The sequence below is a fragment of the Styela clava genome, chromosome 5 (genome assembly GCF_964204865.1).
Source record: "Styela clava chromosome 5, kaStyClav1.hap1.2, whole genome shotgun sequence".
In the NCBI taxonomy this organism is placed as follows: domain Eukaryota; kingdom Metazoa; phylum Chordata; class Ascidiacea; order Stolidobranchia; family Styelidae; genus Styela; species Styela clava.
In genome coordinates, this window is record NC_135254.1 from 10,025,130 (window position 1) to 10,042,416 (window position 17,287).

General features: G+C 34.3%; 2 protein-coding genes across 5 annotated transcripts in view; one reads left to right on the top strand and one right to left on the bottom strand.

The window, feature by feature from the left end:
- LOC120344932 (myeloid differentiation primary response protein MyD88-like) overlaps positions 1 to 12,408 on the bottom strand; it is a 179,651-nt gene extending 167,243 nt beyond the window's left edge. For both annotated transcript variants that reach the window (XM_078112468.1, XM_039414270.2), the window contains exon 1: positions 12,397 to 12,408. The gene's annotated coding sequence lies outside the window, so the exon portion shown is untranslated. The remainder of the gene's footprint in view (positions 1 to 12,396) is intronic.
- LOC120344898 (uncharacterized) lies at positions 845 to 14,976 on the top strand. 3 transcript variants are annotated; one of them, XM_078112466.1, is made up of 20 exons: positions 845 to 992; positions 1,146 to 1,181; positions 1,514 to 1,567; positions 1,878 to 1,928; positions 2,322 to 2,369; positions 3,729 to 3,782; positions 4,466 to 4,519; positions 4,827 to 4,925; positions 5,451 to 5,510; positions 7,866 to 7,928; positions 8,051 to 8,086; positions 8,194 to 8,253; positions 8,761 to 8,799; positions 8,972 to 9,022; positions 9,185 to 9,238; positions 9,466 to 9,513; positions 10,050 to 10,097; positions 10,463 to 10,646; positions 11,985 to 12,154; positions 13,953 to 14,976. In XM_078112466.1, the coding sequence occupies exons 1-20, from the start codon at positions 938 to 940 to the stop codon at positions 14,150 to 14,152; spliced, it is 1,464 nt and encodes a 487-aa protein (XP_077968592.1). In that variant the 5' UTR covers positions 845 to 937; the 3' UTR covers positions 14,153 to 14,976. The 3 variants fall into 3 exon arrangements, with proteins under 3 accessions (XP_077968592.1, XP_077968593.1, XP_039270414.2); XM_078112467.1 differs by having other exon boundaries at positions 8,764 to 8,799; XM_039414480.2 differs by lacking the exon at positions 8,761 to 8,799.
- Positions 14,977 to 17,287: the final 2,311 nt, after the last annotated feature.

Here is a 17,287-nt window from a genome sequence, read left to right on the forward strand (position 1 = left end):
CTGATCTCATAAAATTCCGTGAGACGGTTCTATAGAACCGATGCGAACCGGCTGAATCCCACTACTGGTTACAGGGTGTTTGGGCATTATATTAGCCAAGATTTTCATTGAATACTGCTTCGATGGACTAAACCTTGACGATGGTTTTAGAAATTCGAAGGAAAGTTCATTATCTTACCGTGTTTGGTATAAGTATCCACTAAGTACGCCTTAACAAGAAAATATTTCACCTTTAAAGCAATATGTTTATATTATGTGGGAATATAACATTTACTGCATTATGACAACATCCGATAACTTATTGGCGTTTTGAATGATCATTGAAAAAGAAAAATATATATCGAGGAGTGATTGAATAAACATTAGAACTTTATTTAACATTGCTTTTTAGAAGTTAGTTTTTTATTAGAAAAATTTGTATCGGACTGCGTTGTTTCATAGATGGCGGTCATTTTTTTATTATAAAAGTTTTGCAAAAAACAGATACAAACATTCAATCAAACTTAGATAGATTATAAATGAAAGAAAAGATCCCTGGCCGGATTAGACCTATTCAACACAGACATGGCGAGATACAGGTAGTCAGGATGACTCCTAATGACTTGGTGAAAGGATCTCCATAAAGTAAATAATTTATGCGAGTTCAAAGACGAATACGTTCGTCATTTCTGTCCCCTATAAAATACCGTTTTGCAGAGATAAAGATATCATCAATCATCTTCTTGATTGAATAGGATATTTTATATAATATGAGTAAATAATTATAAACACGAACAAAAATAGCTTTGTAATGTCATTGTGTTGAATAAGAATATAATATTTAACACTCTGATTTTCCAGGCATTAGGCATTTAAACAATTGTCACTCTACATTTTAGAGTCTAAAAGTATCAGTTTTGAATTTTATTAATATTTATTAATAGAATATAAATGAAACATGAAGCTTGTGATTGCTTTTATACTTTTGACGTTTTCTGTCTGTAATGGACAAAGTAAGTATATATTTTTGTACCAGTCTAGCTTTTTTTAATTACAAATTAGTGCTACCCCGAATTGTTTAATCCTTTAATTGAAATAAAATATTAAAATTAGCACAACTTTTGCATATATCTAATCTAGTTTTAAATTATATTCGTTATGTTTAGTTGAAGAAGTTCCGGTGCCGCCACCAGAGGACGCGGGTAAGGATCTTAATGTTGGTTAAGAATGATGTCAGTTAGGTCAACTTTGCGGGAATAGCACGTCCGTAAAATCTAATCTAAAATAATTGCCGAATTTGGTGGAAACTGACTAAGATGACTGTAAATGTACCGAAAACCTAATATTTGTAAATCGTGTTTTCCAGCTTAGCGAAAAAATCAGTGGCTATATTAATGATTATTTTTTGCTGCAACTAAATTAACCCAACATATGTGCAAGTTTTTAATACTATTATTTGTTCAAAAATGTTCCCAAAAGCCATTCAAAAGCTGTATAAAACCGTCTGTAAAATGCAGAATTCTTCATCTTTCAGTTGTTGACCCACAGCCAGTACCTGCTATTGTCGAAGCTTCAATTGAAAAAGAAAGTAAGTTTAAACGTAGAATTTTTAAAATAGAACGTTTTTTAAATTTACCGATAAAATACAAGCATTTTACGCGAAATATGGAATTTTCGGTCAAAAAGGGCAAGTCTGTAAGCAGGGTTGTAGCACGGAATGGATAATTTTTTTTTCAGTTTGATGTTTAATGCATGACATGCGCCAAAGGATTTAAAAACATTTTGAGCATCAGATGTAAAAGGCCAGTAAATCAGAAATGTTTTTAAATTTTAACAAATGAATATGCAACCGATAATAAAATGGCGGAATTTGTATGAAAATATACGTTTTATTTCAGTTGTTGATGCACTACCAGTTTCAATTGTCGATCCAAAAAGTGAAGTGGACTGTAAGTTTAATGATATAGTACATATTTCTACCTCTTTAAACAATATATATTTGATGAAGAACAAATATATAAATACAGCCCGAGCCATGGTTACTTAAACTAGATGGGGATTTAGGTAAATATAAAATATAACAATGCCTTTCAGTCGAGCATTAACACTTTATCATTATTGACATGGATTAAGATTTTGAAAAATCGGGACATAATGCACATATATGACAAGATTTTTTATTCAAAATTTTGCTATATATATAGGCTATTTCTTAATAACATAATATATTTATAAATCAATTTTGTAAATCTTTTGAAACATGTTATTTTTATGAATATAAATATATATGAACGAATTCAAAATTAATGAAAAGTCTCTTAAATTATCTATGTTTTCTATAGCTGATGTCCCTCCACCCTCAGAAGAAGAAGTTTCCGTCAAAGAAGATGGTACGTTTGAAAACGTTATAAATCAGTGAGGTCAATTTTGCGGGAAAAGCACGCCAGTAAAACTTAATCTAATATTATTGACCGAATTCGGTGGTAACTAACTCAGATGACTGCCAGTGGTCGTATCGCTATTCGTTACCACTCATTCAAGTACCGAAAACGTTTGATTCTGTTAGATCAGGGTGGTCCGAGGTTGCGAGGTTGAAGGGCCGCAAAAACGGTTGAGAAGGTCTCGAGGGCCGCAGACGGAGAAAACCCAAAAGTGATCAACACATCGCCAGTTTACTTACTTTAAACATATTTATGGATGAGGGTTTATTTTTCAAATTATTTTTTCAAAAAAAATATATAAAGTTTTCAGTTATTTTAAAATTGCTTCCCGAGAAATATCATGGTATTTTTGGTATCTCTTCTCGCGTTTGGTTTTGTTGTCGCTGAAAATTCCATTTTTTCGTGACAGATATTACTTGAAAACACACCAAACACTGTGGTTTCACATTGTTGTGAGTAAGGAAATACTTTCCTCTAAGTCAACTTTTTTTGTAATCCTTGTATGATGAAATATTTTATTTAAAAAAAATTATTCCTTGTAGCTTGACGAGTTACTTGACGCGAGTTAATCTCATCGGTTTGGTTTTGTCTGCACAACTCATTATCCTTGTACTGATCACAGGACGCCATTCCCATACAGGCACCGTCTTGACGTTTTTAGATTCAACAATAAAATTCCGTGATTTTAACAAACATTAATCACGACATCGGGATTAGAAAAAGGACTATTCGCAGTTGGAATGGTTTAAAAATAAATCAAAATTGTTTTGCTAAAAAAATACAATATCTGCCAATGGTTCGTCCTGTACGCTAAAATTGTTGTGCGGGCCACACGATATGTGTCGGCGGGCCGCAGTTTGGACCACCCTGTGTCAGATTATTGCACATGAAAAGTGGATCGTTTTGTGGTACGAAAAAATACTCTCTCTCACTCTTTCCACGTCACCGCTGTCTTTCGTTTTCGTATTGCTTTTTTCGTTTTTCAATGTAAGATGCAAATGTTGTAGTGTTTTTCTGCGTTAGTTATTGGATATTAGTATCCATATATTTTGGCATTGTCTTTTTGTTAATTGAAAAAGGCTTTTGGCAAGTGCAAGAATATTGAAAAATATACACAAGTCGAAGAACTGTGGATAAATTTTGAATAACAAAAACTTTGCAATAGCCTTTTTTACTAGAGGCCTTTTAACTTCTATATTAATTTGGTATTGCCAAAACCAAATTTACCAAACATATGTGCAAGTTCTCAAAAGTCATTCAAAAGCTGTATAAAACCGGCAGTGAAATGATGAATTCGTTTTATTTTAGTTGTTGACTCACCGCCAGTTCCTGCGATTATCGAGCCTCCTAGTGAAGAAGAAGGTAACTTTAAACGTAGAATGTAAAAACTAGAACGTTTTTTAAATTATCGATAAAATACAAACATTTCAACCAATATTTTCGAAGATTCAGTCGAGAAGCCCAAAGTGTATAAGGATTGTAGCACGGAAATGATAATTTTTTTTATCATGTCATAAACATTTTAAGTATCAGGTGGAAAAGGCCAGTAAATTCAGAAATGTTTTTAAAATTTTAACAAATGAATATGCAACCGATAATAAAATGGCGGAATTTGTATGAAAATATACATTTTATTTCAGTTGTTGATGCACTACCAGTTTCAATTGCCGATCCAAAAAGTGAAGTGGACTGTAATTTGATTATATAGTACATATTTCTACCCCTTTAAACAATATTTCATGAAGAACAAATATATAAATACAGCTCGACACCTTAATTAATAAAACCAGATGGGGATTTACGTTCTCATATGAAATATAACAATGTCCTTCAGTTTCCAAAACTTTAATGCGTAGAAATTTTATCTCGCAAATTGACCTATTTGGAGCATTAACACATCATTATTAACATGAATTAAGATTTTAATATAAATCGGACTATGCACACATAAAACATGATTTTATTTTATTGTTACACAGTCGAAACATATTATTTTTATGAATTTTGAATAAATGAACGAAAACAAAATTTTTTATACTTCCTAGATGATATCCCACCACCAATACCCTCAGAAGAAGAAGTTTCCGTCATTGAAGATGGTAAGTTTCAAAATGTTGTTACTAGAAGCGTCCACGTAGACAACTCAATGACGGCCAAACGCCCCTACACAAAAAGTCAAAACAATTTTTATTTTTCATTTATCATAGTGATATTACAAGGAGTATGATTTAAATGCTCATTGAGATCAGGTCTCATTTTAGTAAGAAACAGCCATGAGTCTTGTCTGGCATCATTTTGAGTATGTTAACGGCACAGAACAGCTACGATGAATGAGGCATTAGTAAATGGAAAAAAATTGTATGCTTTGCATTCAGCAATAATTGAAAATAAAATTATGGTCCACAGCACCAGAAGACTTCGAAGCAAAACTCGAAAGAATCGGAGAAACGCCGATTGTGGATGACGGAGGAAAGCCTACGTTGCTTGGAGGAACACCGCCTGAAGGTAGTCTATGTTCAAAAAGCCAGAATTCTTCAATAAGACATAACTATTTTTAATATAAATGTTATTTGAAATTTGCAATATTCTTGCAGAGTTTCAATATAAAATTGTAAAGTGTGGTGATGCTTTTCTGTTATGTTATTTTTTGTTTTTGCTTTTATGTTCAGTATTTGGGTTTGTGGAGACTTGACTTGTGGATCGGAGAACAGTCGCTAATTGTTAAAAAAACGCTGCAATTCGAGGTGGAATAACATGAAAACACTATTTGATTCGTTATGATTTAATGATTAGAAGTTGTACCCAACACCGTGTCATTTTAGCTTTACAGATATCCGAAGTAAGGTCAATGCCTTAGCGGGATTTTTAATCTATATGTTCTGCATTAAATACCTTCACAAATAATATTGAATTGATATTAAAAAAACTATTACTGACAATTTTGTATACCTCTATCATGCCATCTGTAGATTTTTTGTTTTACTGAATCATGTGCTTCAATTTAACAACGGGTTTTATTTGTACAAATAGAAACTGAAGACACAGACCCTAAACCGTCACTTCTCGGAGGAACACTACCTAAAGAAGGAGGTAATTCGATTTTTTTTGTCATTCTTAAACTTATTCAACTGAAATTCTTCTTGAAGTAAGATTGTACACGATTTCAAAAGAAGTAGGTTTACTGGTGAGCGAATCAGGAACACCACTGAAGCGATTTTTGTGCTTGGTGTCTGTTAGTAGAAGCAGATTCACATGTAACTCAAAGAAATGATTCATTAATGATCAGTTTAATAATCGATCATTAAGTCGATCGAGCAAAACCTTTTTTTGGGCGTTTCCATAGATTCTTACGAATTTTGAAAACACATCGCATATTATTTATCGATACCAATGACACGTTAATTTCCATTGGTATAACAGAGACCGCAGACACAAAGGCGAAACCTTCTTCAATCGCAGCGGAGCGATTGCTAAACTTCTGCATCTTTTAAAAACTTTGCTTTCGCAATTTCTCCCTAATATACAATAAAGCGCAAAGACAATTCATTGATTTCTTTAATAATATGGGGATGTATATTTGCAAAAACGATTCCACAGGCTCAGACGAAAAACCTGCAATAATAGAGGGAACAGCACTTGACGGAAAAAAAACTTATTTTTGTATATGCTTTCAATAGATTTGGTTAAAGTCGATGCAATATAATGTACTAATTAGGCTTCCCGCTGCTTGTCAGCAGGGAACCTATTGTATTCCTGTGTTTTATTATTATTATTTATTATTATTATTATTATTATTTATTATTAGGCTTCCCGCTGCTTGTCAGCAGGGAACCTATTGTATTCCTGTGTTTTATTATTATTATTATTTATTATTATTATTTTTTTTTCAAATTGGTCCTACAAACTTGAAATTCACCTCAAATGTGCAGAAGTTCTCAGCTAGCAAAAAAATGCAAATTTTATGCATGACTGACCACGCTTTCACGCTCCAGTGAGCAAAACACGTATTCAGTTTTTTTGCGATTTCTCAAAATTGATACATGGTATTGGGTTGAAATTCATAACAATGATTAATGGACATGTTCCGGATACAATATGTCAAGGATACGCATGAGTGACCTCGGCGATACGCTCCAGTGAGCAATATAGGATTTTACATTTTCATCTTCTTCTCGAGAACGACACTACTTAGAGACTTGAAATTTACATCACATGCAGATAATAAGTCCCCCATCATAATTTGCGAATTTTATGCATGACTGACCACGTTTTCACGCTCCAATGAGCAAAACGCGTCTTCAGTTTTTTTGTGATTTTTCAAAATTGATACATGCTATTGGGTTGAAATTCATACCAATGATTGATGGACATGTTCCGGATACGATATGTCAAGGATACGCATGAGTGACCTCGGCGATACGCTCCAGTGAGCAATATAGGATTTTACATTTTCATCTTCTTCTCGAGAACTACACTACTTAGAGACTTGAAATTTACATCACATGCAGATAATAAGTCCCCCATCATAATTTGCAAATTTTATGCATGACTGACCACGCTTTCACGCTCCAGTGAGCAAAACGCGTCTTCAGTTTTTTTTACGCGGGAAGCCTGTTAAAGCTGCACGCAGCTCTAGTTATTATTTATTTTTATTATTTTTTTTTCAAATTGGTCCTACAAACTTGAAATTCACCTCAAATGTGCAGAAGTTCTCAACTAGCAATAAAATGCAAATTTTATGCATGACTGACCACGCTTTCACGCTCCAGTGAGCAAAACGCGTTTTCAGTTTTTTTGCGATTTCTCAAAATTGATACATGGTATTGGGTTGAAATTCATAACAATGATTAATGGACTTGTTCCGGATACGATATGTCAAGGATACGCATGAGTGACCTCGGCGATACGCTCCAGTGAGCAATATAGGATTTTACATTTTCATCTTCTTCTCGTGAACGACACTACTTAGAGACTTGAAATTTACATCACATGCAGATAATAAGTCCCCCATCATAAATTGCAAATTTTATGCATGACCGACCACGCTTTCACGCTCCAGTGAGCAAAACGCGTCTTCAGTTTTTTTGCGATTTCTCAAAATTGATACATGCTATTGGGTTGAAATTCATAACAATGATTAATGGACTTGTTCCGGATACGATATGTCAAGGATACGCATGAGTGACCTCGGCGATACGCTCCAGTGAGCAATATAGGATTTTACATTTTCATCTTCTTCTCGAGAACGACACTACTTAGAGACTCGAAATTTACATCACATGCAGATAATAAGTCCCCCATCATAAATTGCAAATTTTATGCATGACTGACCACGCTTTCACGCTCCAGTGAGCAAAACGCGTCTTCAGTTTTTTTTACGCGGGAAGCCTGTTAAAGCTGCACGCAGCTCTAGTTTACTTGTGTTTTTTTATACCTTTTATTCAGATATATCCGAACCCGCTGCTGGAGAAGAAAGCAAACCAATTTTACCGATTGGGCCACCTACGGGTAATATATTATTTTTTTCAATAGGGCAAATGAATAAAACATGATATGCTTTGATTATTAGCTTTTTAGTGTAATTCAATTTTTATACATCCTAGCGAGTAAAATTCAACTCTTTATTGCAGATGATAAACCTGAGTTGTCAATTGAGCCTCGTCCAGGTATTTATACATTTGATTTCAAATACTCTACCCGTTTTATACCAGAAATATATTGAAGAGTTTCTGCAAAATTTTTACATAATATCGCTATTTTTAATCTCACTCAGTGGATCAAAAACCTCCAGTTCTCGAAAACGGAAGAGACGAAATACTTGAATTACCATCAGGTAATAGTAAAAATATTCTTAATGAATAGTTCTAATGAGATGAACTCGACAATGCTACGGACACATTTGCTAAAAACAAAACGCTTTGAACTACTCGACTAAAGATTCACCAGATAGTATAGAATTAATTTGTTGGATGATGGAGAAATTCCGTTAAAATTTTCTAGCATGTTTCGAATGTTCATTTATGAAATTATGTGATGTCATTATTTCTTAACGACGTAGCTTGAAAAAAGTCGGATGAAAATGGCCATTTGAACCGGACTATGTTGGCTTTGTGACCAACAAATTTTGTTGACTGACGCTTGATTATTCATCGCACATCAGCTGTGACTTTGCTTTGTAAACTGTTTGCAACCAAACTTTAATAGACTTTTAATAGGAGATTCGTTGTTTATTTGAAAAATCCCTTTCTTTATTTGTTCTGTTCTGCACTGATCTTCACTATTCACTATTAAAATATGCTTAGATTTTTTTGGACAATATATTGTGATTATAAATGTGCAGTAGATCCAGTTAAAATACCTGAACCTAGACCTGAAATAGGTAAGATTAATTTTTACAAACGTATATTAGTGTAATCACTAAACTAACTGAATAAACCATTGTTTCACGTATAAATGATGACCGTCAAATAAAGGTTGTCAAAATAGAAAAATCTTATTTACATCGTAGGAGCAACACCATTTTATTTAATGCTGACATAACTCTTTTACAGAACCCGTTCAAATTGAATTGAGACCAGCTAATCCTGGAGATACTAGTTCTGGTATATATTTTGTTTTGCATGTCATTCTTCTAATTGCTAGAATAAATAAGTTCACAAGTTCAAATTTTACTTGTACCAAGCCTAGTCTTACAAAAGAATGCGTCAATAATTTGGCAAGTCAATCCCTAAAATCTAACAATCTTGAATTCTTTTATTTCAAAGATATTGGCGAAAGAATGCGACAGCTTTATGAAAGACTTTCAAATGAAAACAGAGGTAGGTAATAGAAAATAAAATAATATTGTATTAATAACAATATTGATATTTTATTATTTAATTATTATAAAATAATATTCTCATTTTTTCAAAATTGCGGTAAACGTAAACTAGAATAACTATTTATTTAAGAGAGTTGGGTGAAATTCATCTTCTCTGAATGATTTCATTGAAATACCTTGTAAGCATAACAATTCAGTAAATACTATTTTGTTTATTTACATCAGATGACTCAGGAACCGGAAATCTTGTTTTTCTTGCGACTGGCCCAAAAGGTACAAAAATTGTCAAATATTCCTCTATGTAACTCAAATAAATTGCAGTTTATTTTATGAGAAAAAAAATTGTTATGACGTTTTTTTGTTTACTTTTCACTCCGGACATGGTTTTATGCTCCTATATTTTGAAATAACTAAGAAGAAAATGAAGAATATTTTGAAATAACCAAGAAGAAAATGAAGGATATTTCGAAATAACCAAGAAGAAAATAACTCCTTCATTCCGAACAGGACTCTGTACAAACAGCCCCCGGTAAGCGGAGAGGCCCTTTATTTCAGAGAGAACGGAATCCGTCCGGTGGCGAACCTTTGATTTAAATCCAATTTTTTTACCTGCAATGCCAACCTAGATAAGAACAACGCTTTTACCACTATGTCTGCATCGCGCCTGCAAAATTGGCTGCGTTCTAAGATATTCCCAAATTAAAAATATTTTGGTTTAGACTGACATGATTAATAGCTTACCTGAATAGCCTCATCGAACATTATTGACGGAACCAATCAGTAAACGGTATTTTGTTTATTTTCACTAGATGGATTAGGAGCTGGGATTCCTATCGCATTAGCTGCTGCTCCACAAGGTACTTGAATTACAAGTGCTACCTTATTTCTAGCGTTCAGGGCAGTAATACTATCATTGAAGTAGAATAAATCCGAAATATTTTATGTTCTTTTTGTGCCATGTCAAGTAACTTGACGGAGCGGAATGATTAACATTGTGAACGACATTGCTATAAATCAATTGCTGAGTCGCCTTAGGGTTTCTATAAAAAGATATTCAACACAGCTTGAAACAAAAATACTTTGTCGAAATTTTGTTGACTGTTGGTATAAGAAATATAGAGAACAGCAATCTTGTATAAAATACTTATAACAAGTAAAAGTGCCTAAACTGACAGTCTATCTTGGAAAAATTTAAATTTCATTCCTTCTCTTTACTATGCAGAATCACCTCCGAGGCAACAGCCAACGATGCAAGAAGAGTTTGCTGGACCTAGTATGACAGTATCTGATTGTCCAAGTACCTTCAACTCTCCGTGTATAAAGACTAGGATGAAAGCGTGGATGTGTCAAATTAACAAATACAGAACCGCTATGATGTCGTGGAAAACCGAGATTGAAATTTGGTGGTAAGAATACTGGCTGTGCAAGTCTGGTTACTAGGGCTGGGAATGATTAACCGATTTTAGATGGTTAACGGTTACGATTTATTTTAACCGTGAATGAGATCTCCGCTACAAATCATCTTTATAATGAACTTCCTCAAAAATGATTACGTCGCGAATTTATCTCCTGTGAAGTTTAATTCAAAAGAATTTCACTCACTGCATTGGTGAGGACCCATTAAATGTGAAAAATCATTGAAGTACGAAGATTGCTGATTATGAAATTTGACAATGATAAAATCAGAATCACTTTTCGATCCAAATATATTGTTCACGATTTTATCTCAAAATATATTCAATGTCATCCAACAAGTGCGCAGTTGATGCTATTTTTCTTTAAACTACATCAAAGTATAATTTGCACACGGAGCACTGAAAATTTGTCACTCAAATGACATTTAATAATGGAATCGGGTTGTACTGAAATACTTCCATATGTCCGAAGCACGCTGCATAAACCTTGCACAGAGCGATCACGAAACTATCACGATTCGTAAATAAGTTTAGCAATACCGAAATAAGATCACTCGAATTTGCTTTGTAACCATTGTGATGTAACAAGCAAAAATTATGAATTATTACGTCAAACGTCACGCTGCGGTTAACCGGTTAATTTTATACGGTCAACGGTTAAAGTGTTTTTCCTGAAATTCCCAGTCCTACTGGTTACTAAAAGGAACTGGAGAAGTTGATATAATAAGTGATCAATGCTGAAAATGCGGACACGAAGGTCGTCCCCCACCGGCTCGTTGAAATTATCGGCGGACAAGCGTGACAGAATATAACGCTTCTATACGCCATAAAAAGTGTTCCCAGGAATCGAAAGTAAAACAGCAGAATGTTGTGTAAATGTTTGGTTCCACTAGATTGAGAAGGAATTTGGAAATAAAATAAAGGATGGTTTCGCCAAGATGATTTAATTGAAAATATATTAATTTGGACCGGTGACCGTACATTTGAACCCATGTACATTTGAACCCATGCGTATATCCACGGGTCCAATCTATATGCGGGTGCTAAAACCCATGGGTTAGGGTTAGTATTGGTTTAACTATCCGTGAAACAAAAACAGGTGAAATTGTCATGGGTTCAAATGTACGTGGGTTCAAATGTAATGGAACCATTTGGACCAATCAATTTCAAATATTCAGTACACGAAGATGAAGGAAGTCCTACTTTTTTTTTAATCAAACTGTTGTTATATGACCAATACGTGTCTATAAATTCAAGCAATGTCCGCTCCGCTTTTAATTAATTCGGTGTTGAATATATCAAACTCATTCATCAAAATTTCAACTTTAGGTCTGGTTGTGGGCAGCTTACGGATAGTGAGGATGAAAAGGAATGGAGGGAATCTTTCAAATGTCAACAAATGCCCATCAAGTGCAAGAATGGAGAAGGAATGAAAAAATGTTCGGGTGGCGCAATGGAATGTCAAATATGCGAATGTGCGGACAATGAATACGAAAATAGTAAGTTTGACTAAATAGTCGCTACGTCGGAGTGCCATACAGTTTACACCAGGGTGTTATACGTTTGGTTCTATAAATTATGTAGCGGATGCTAATGTAGCACGTTCCATTGGCTGAATATAAGCAGTTTTTTTCGGAATTATCAACATATATTCCTTTTCCTCATTTTTACGTCGATTTCGATCTTTAGTGCAAGTAACTACAATATTTTATTTTGCAAACAAATTGTCCAAGGACAAGGCCTTAATACAACATCTACAATCTAACAACACAAATCCGCCGACAAGTTAGCACATCTTGTTATAAAATTAGCTATGGCTAAACAAACATCAATAAAGCAATTCTTGAATCTTGCGCACCGATATCTAACGAAACTGAGAGTGTAGATATACTGGAACATCATACACGAGAAAAAAAAATTTTTCAAGAGCAAGTACAATGAGTTGTATTTGCAATACGTATTTGTAGCCGCAAGTCATTGCAATAAAATTTGTCCAGTTTACGTACTTTGTCATATTTATACTAAGCTCTCAAATGAGGCAATGAAACCTTCGAAACTTCTTCGAACGATGAGATTGTCTTGTCAACGACAGGATTGTCTTATATAGAGCAGTTGATTGAAATTTCAAATGATAATGAGTTGAAAAGTGTCTTTGAGATACCCAGACACACGCATTGTTACCTTTTTCCTTATGTGAGATCAGGTTTTCAATAATAACTAGAAAAACGAAATACCGAAGTAGGCTGGACGTGAGAAACCGTTTTGTGTATCGCTGTCGACCATGTCTCCGAATTGGGAACAGTTAATGGACGGCAAACAGACACAGATCTCGCATTGAAAAGCATCACCTTTGTTTTTGAATATATTGTCAACCCAAATTTTATAACGCGTATAAGTTATTACATAAGCTTGGCTCATTTGTATAAAGGTGGTTCGCCAAAAATTTGGTCAGGCTTTACCGGTCCACCACTTAAAAAAGGTTGCCGACCACTACTTTATATAGGGTGTTAAAAAAGTAACGCAAAATTTACTCTTGAAAATTAAAAAAGGAATTCGCATTGAACTGATGATTTTAAATATGAATCCGGTGCAGGTTCTAACCCTGTTCGCAGCGCTTTCTAAGCAAGAGACTCGCTTTTTTTCAAATTTACAAATAAGTCACATTAGTGTAGAAACATGAGGTTGGTTCTCACCACCTTGCGGCTTATGATGCATTGTTTCTTGATAAGTAATAATTTCTCACCAAAACAATCATTTCTTTAATATATACGACTAGGTTCCATTACATTTGAAACCACGTACATTTGAACCCATGACAATTGCACCTGTATGCTATTGCACCTATGGAATTTTTTTTGTTTCACGGATAGTTAAACCCATACTAACCCTAACCCATGGGTTTTAGCACCCGCATATAGATTGAACCCGTGGATAGACGCATGGGTTCAAATGTACATGGGTTCAAATGTACGGTCACCATACGACTATGATAATACCTATGGTATCCAGAATTTAGAAAGAAGATTCTAAAACTGAGTGTGTTGAATGTCAAGTATTATCAATTAGCTTTCTATGTTAAGAGGAATTGGAATCGCTATCTGTGACGTATTTGTTGCAATGACGAAAAATTTTGCGTTAAATTGTTACCACCCTGTATCTTTTTATGTTTTTTTTTTGTTTTTTTTTACATAGATACAGAGGCAAGCAATATTGTCAAGTTTAGTGATATATCATAGATAACCAACATCAGCGCAAAAATTATATATACTGTAAAATCAGCAATCTGACTTATTTTAGATCTGACCGATATAATGAATCTGTGGAGAAGTGAAGTCGCGATGTATCATAAAAGATTTCAATTGTATAAAAAGGCGAGACAGGTGTGTGGCGGAGGATTAAGTAAAAGCAATGGCTGCATGGATGGCGAGAAAGAGAAGACTCGACAAGATCGCAATGACAGAAGAGAAACCCCAGGAGGTGGAGACTGGCGAGAGTGAAAAAACAATGGACACTGAAAATATAAAAGGATAATATTTTACTTGGTTCTACTAATATATATCGTAATGTTATAATCATCTATTCGTAGTTTAGTTGTAAGTGGGTCTTACGTATACCGCGCTCTATATTTCTGGAATATATTCATCTGAACAATATATCTGGCGCTCCAGAAGTATGTGTACCAATACGGTGGTAACTAATTTTGTTCACCTATTTTATATAGGTTGTGTAAAGGGACTGAAAACTATGGGCAGGGGAATATTCACTTGGCTAACACAGACAGTCCCCAACTAGTGATAGAACTAAAATAAGGAAAATCGGAATACAATTATGGCCTAACTCCAACCTGGTACACACACCACGGGAGTACCATTTATCTCAACATTCCTTGATAAAAGCAATATACATAAAAGCAATACACTTTCGGTCTCTACCAGAGTTGGATCGCACGCTTCGAAAGCCGTGAGGCATACCAACTTAAGACTTTGCTTCCCTATATTTATTAAGTAGTCATAATGAAATTGGCGTTATTTTTGGGGATTAATTTATACAGCGGTTTAAGATAAATTTGGAGCATGAGCAAATACTCATTACAACCGGGTCAGTATTGAGGTCTGTATCGTCTGATCAACTCGAATTATTTCATTCAATACAGAGATAACAATGAAAATTGGCTGTGACAATTTCTGCAGTGCTCCGTTAGAGCTTACTTTGCTTAACAACTCGTCAAGGATGACTAATTTTCATTGTAATATAAGTAATTCGTAGCAGTTTGCTTCGATTCTTTTTCTTAATGTGATGTTTCTTTTCATTAAAAACAAGAGTAAAAAGAGAGCTAATGAAGAGTTGGGACTGAGAAGGGTGGTCGATGCGCGGAATGTGATTGTGCTTTTGAGAGCTAGCGGGAAAAGATTACATAGTACTTCTTAAAATCCCAATTCGGCAAAACCATGCTTGAAAACGAAGCGAAACAATGGATCGTTTTGTAAGATGTTGTTGTTGGTATTTTCCCTTTATCTTGTTGTGGTCATGAAAAAAACGCCTTTATCTTTATCTACTGGGCTAATTGTTTTTAGTGATTGAAGACTGTGGTTGTCGCTAGAAAGCTACCATTCAGTGGTACCCCGAAGTATATAAACCAAGATGGCGGGCACCGGAACGTAGTATGTGTACCAAGTTAGGGTTAGGCCATAATTCCAGGTACAAATACTACGAGAGTCACTTGGCTATTCTTCGAACTCGTAATATAACTAAAATAAGGAAAATTGGAATAAAATTATGGTCTAACCCTAACCTGGTACACATACTACGTTCCGGTGTCCGCAATCTTGATTCACATACTTCGAGAGTAATTATTCTGTTGTTTCAAGGGGATTCGTTTTTCACTTAAAAATTTTGTGTGATGAAGTTTTCAAAATTTAAAATTGCGCACCATTTCGTGATCGCATTTCATCGACGTGACATTCATTCGTTTCGGCCAAGCTAGACGACTACTGGTACTGTGAAAAATTTGGTATCGATTCCACTTCATTTTGGTCTTCGTGACCATATATTTGAGCATTGGACTTCTGTTGTTTTATATTGATGCAAATTTGTTCCATAACTTCCTACGACTTACCTAACATCTACATAGAAATTTAAAGTTTCGATTAAACAGAGATTAAAACAGATGAAATACAGAATAACAAAAACACGCCCTACCTAGACGACTGTCAACCATGCAAGTAAAGAAAGCGACGTGCTAAAACACGTGCTGGGAGTCGACCGAGAATAATCCAATTTGACCAAGTGGGACTATATCAGTCAAAACCACGATTCTGACTCCGCAAACTCTTGTACAATATACCAATACATTAAAAACAAGTAAAACAATAAGAAAGAGCCAATTCCAGTGTCGTCACAAACGAGTTATAATTCGCCTCTTTACAATAATTTGAAGAGTTTTTCACAAGTGCATAGCACAAAAAAATCATTCTGGATTTTTGAATTCCAGTCTGTAAATGATAGAGTGATCTTTTATTTCAAGTAGATACAAAATCATATGGATGTGTTAGTACATATATATGAGAATATAAAATAGCCATCTTATTTCACGGGAGTAAATTTTACCATCGTGTGAAGCCGTTTGACAAATTTCGTATGCAGCTTTATCAACAGCTATTATTCACGGCTTAATTTTTCGAGACGAATGTCATCAACATTCCAGTATCAAAGTAAATTTACTGGGGGCTGTTATACCCACACACAAATTATAGTGTTATTGCATTATCTCAGCCCATCTTATTACAATCATGATCTTAGTCACCCCATAATTTCCGCGTATACGCAGTCAGTCGTAATATATCCATCGAGATTCTAGAATGAGTTTGTCATGGGCATTTCTCCCATGTTTTGATCGTAGTTAACCTTCATGTTTTAGCATCAGCCAATGCCCGTGCAACCCTTAATACGAATGGCTCAATGTATGTTGATTTAAAACTTCCCATGAACATTTTGTTGACCTATAAACGTATCATTAAATTTTTTAAACCAGTTAATTCATTTTTAATATAGTTAGCAAATGTTCAATCAGAAACAAAAATTTTAGTAAGATAAGAAGATTGTTTTTTTTTTTCAGTTGAAAATATGTGAAAAATATTTCGTTGATTTTTTATGATTCGTAATGAACTTTTATTTTAAATGAATGGAAAATGGGTGGATGTCCTTATATGGTATAGCCAAAGATATACTTTGAGACCGTAGCTGCCAAAGATATTTGTAAAATTGTGATATAAAATTAAAGATCATGAATCAGTAAAATGAAGAAATACCTGGTGCAATAATAATTCAGTGATTGTTCAAATAAATCATTCATAACAACACGTAAAAACGCGTCATTGACGTATTTTGGTTATATAATCGTGATATATGTCTGTATATATGAGAAATAATGAAATTATGCGTAATGATGCCTAACACTGTCCTTCAAATATGCACATGTGTTAAGACCGTATTACTAATATTAACTATGATATCGACCATTTCTCGTCGACATTTCGTGCTATTTACAATGGAAAGAAAGTTTCCGAATTTGTATTTTCCAACATGGTTCTGAATACCGAACAAATCTGAAAAGTGAATATCTGAAATTATCT

Excerpts from the sequence above, each read along its gene's own strand:
- LOC120344898 (XM_078112466.1), top strand. The coding sequence starts at position 938 with ATGAAGCTTGTGATTGCTTTTATACTTTTGACGTTTTCTGTCTGTAAT. Across the intron at positions 1,182-1,513 it reads GCCGCCACCAGAGGACGCGG|TTGTTGACCCACAGCCAGTA; the intron begins GTAAGGATCTTA and ends TTCATCTTTCAG. Across the intron at positions 10,647-11,984 it reads ACCGAGATTGAAATTTGGTG|GTCTGGTTGTGGGCAGCTTA; the intron begins GTAAGAATACTG and ends TTTCAACTTTAG.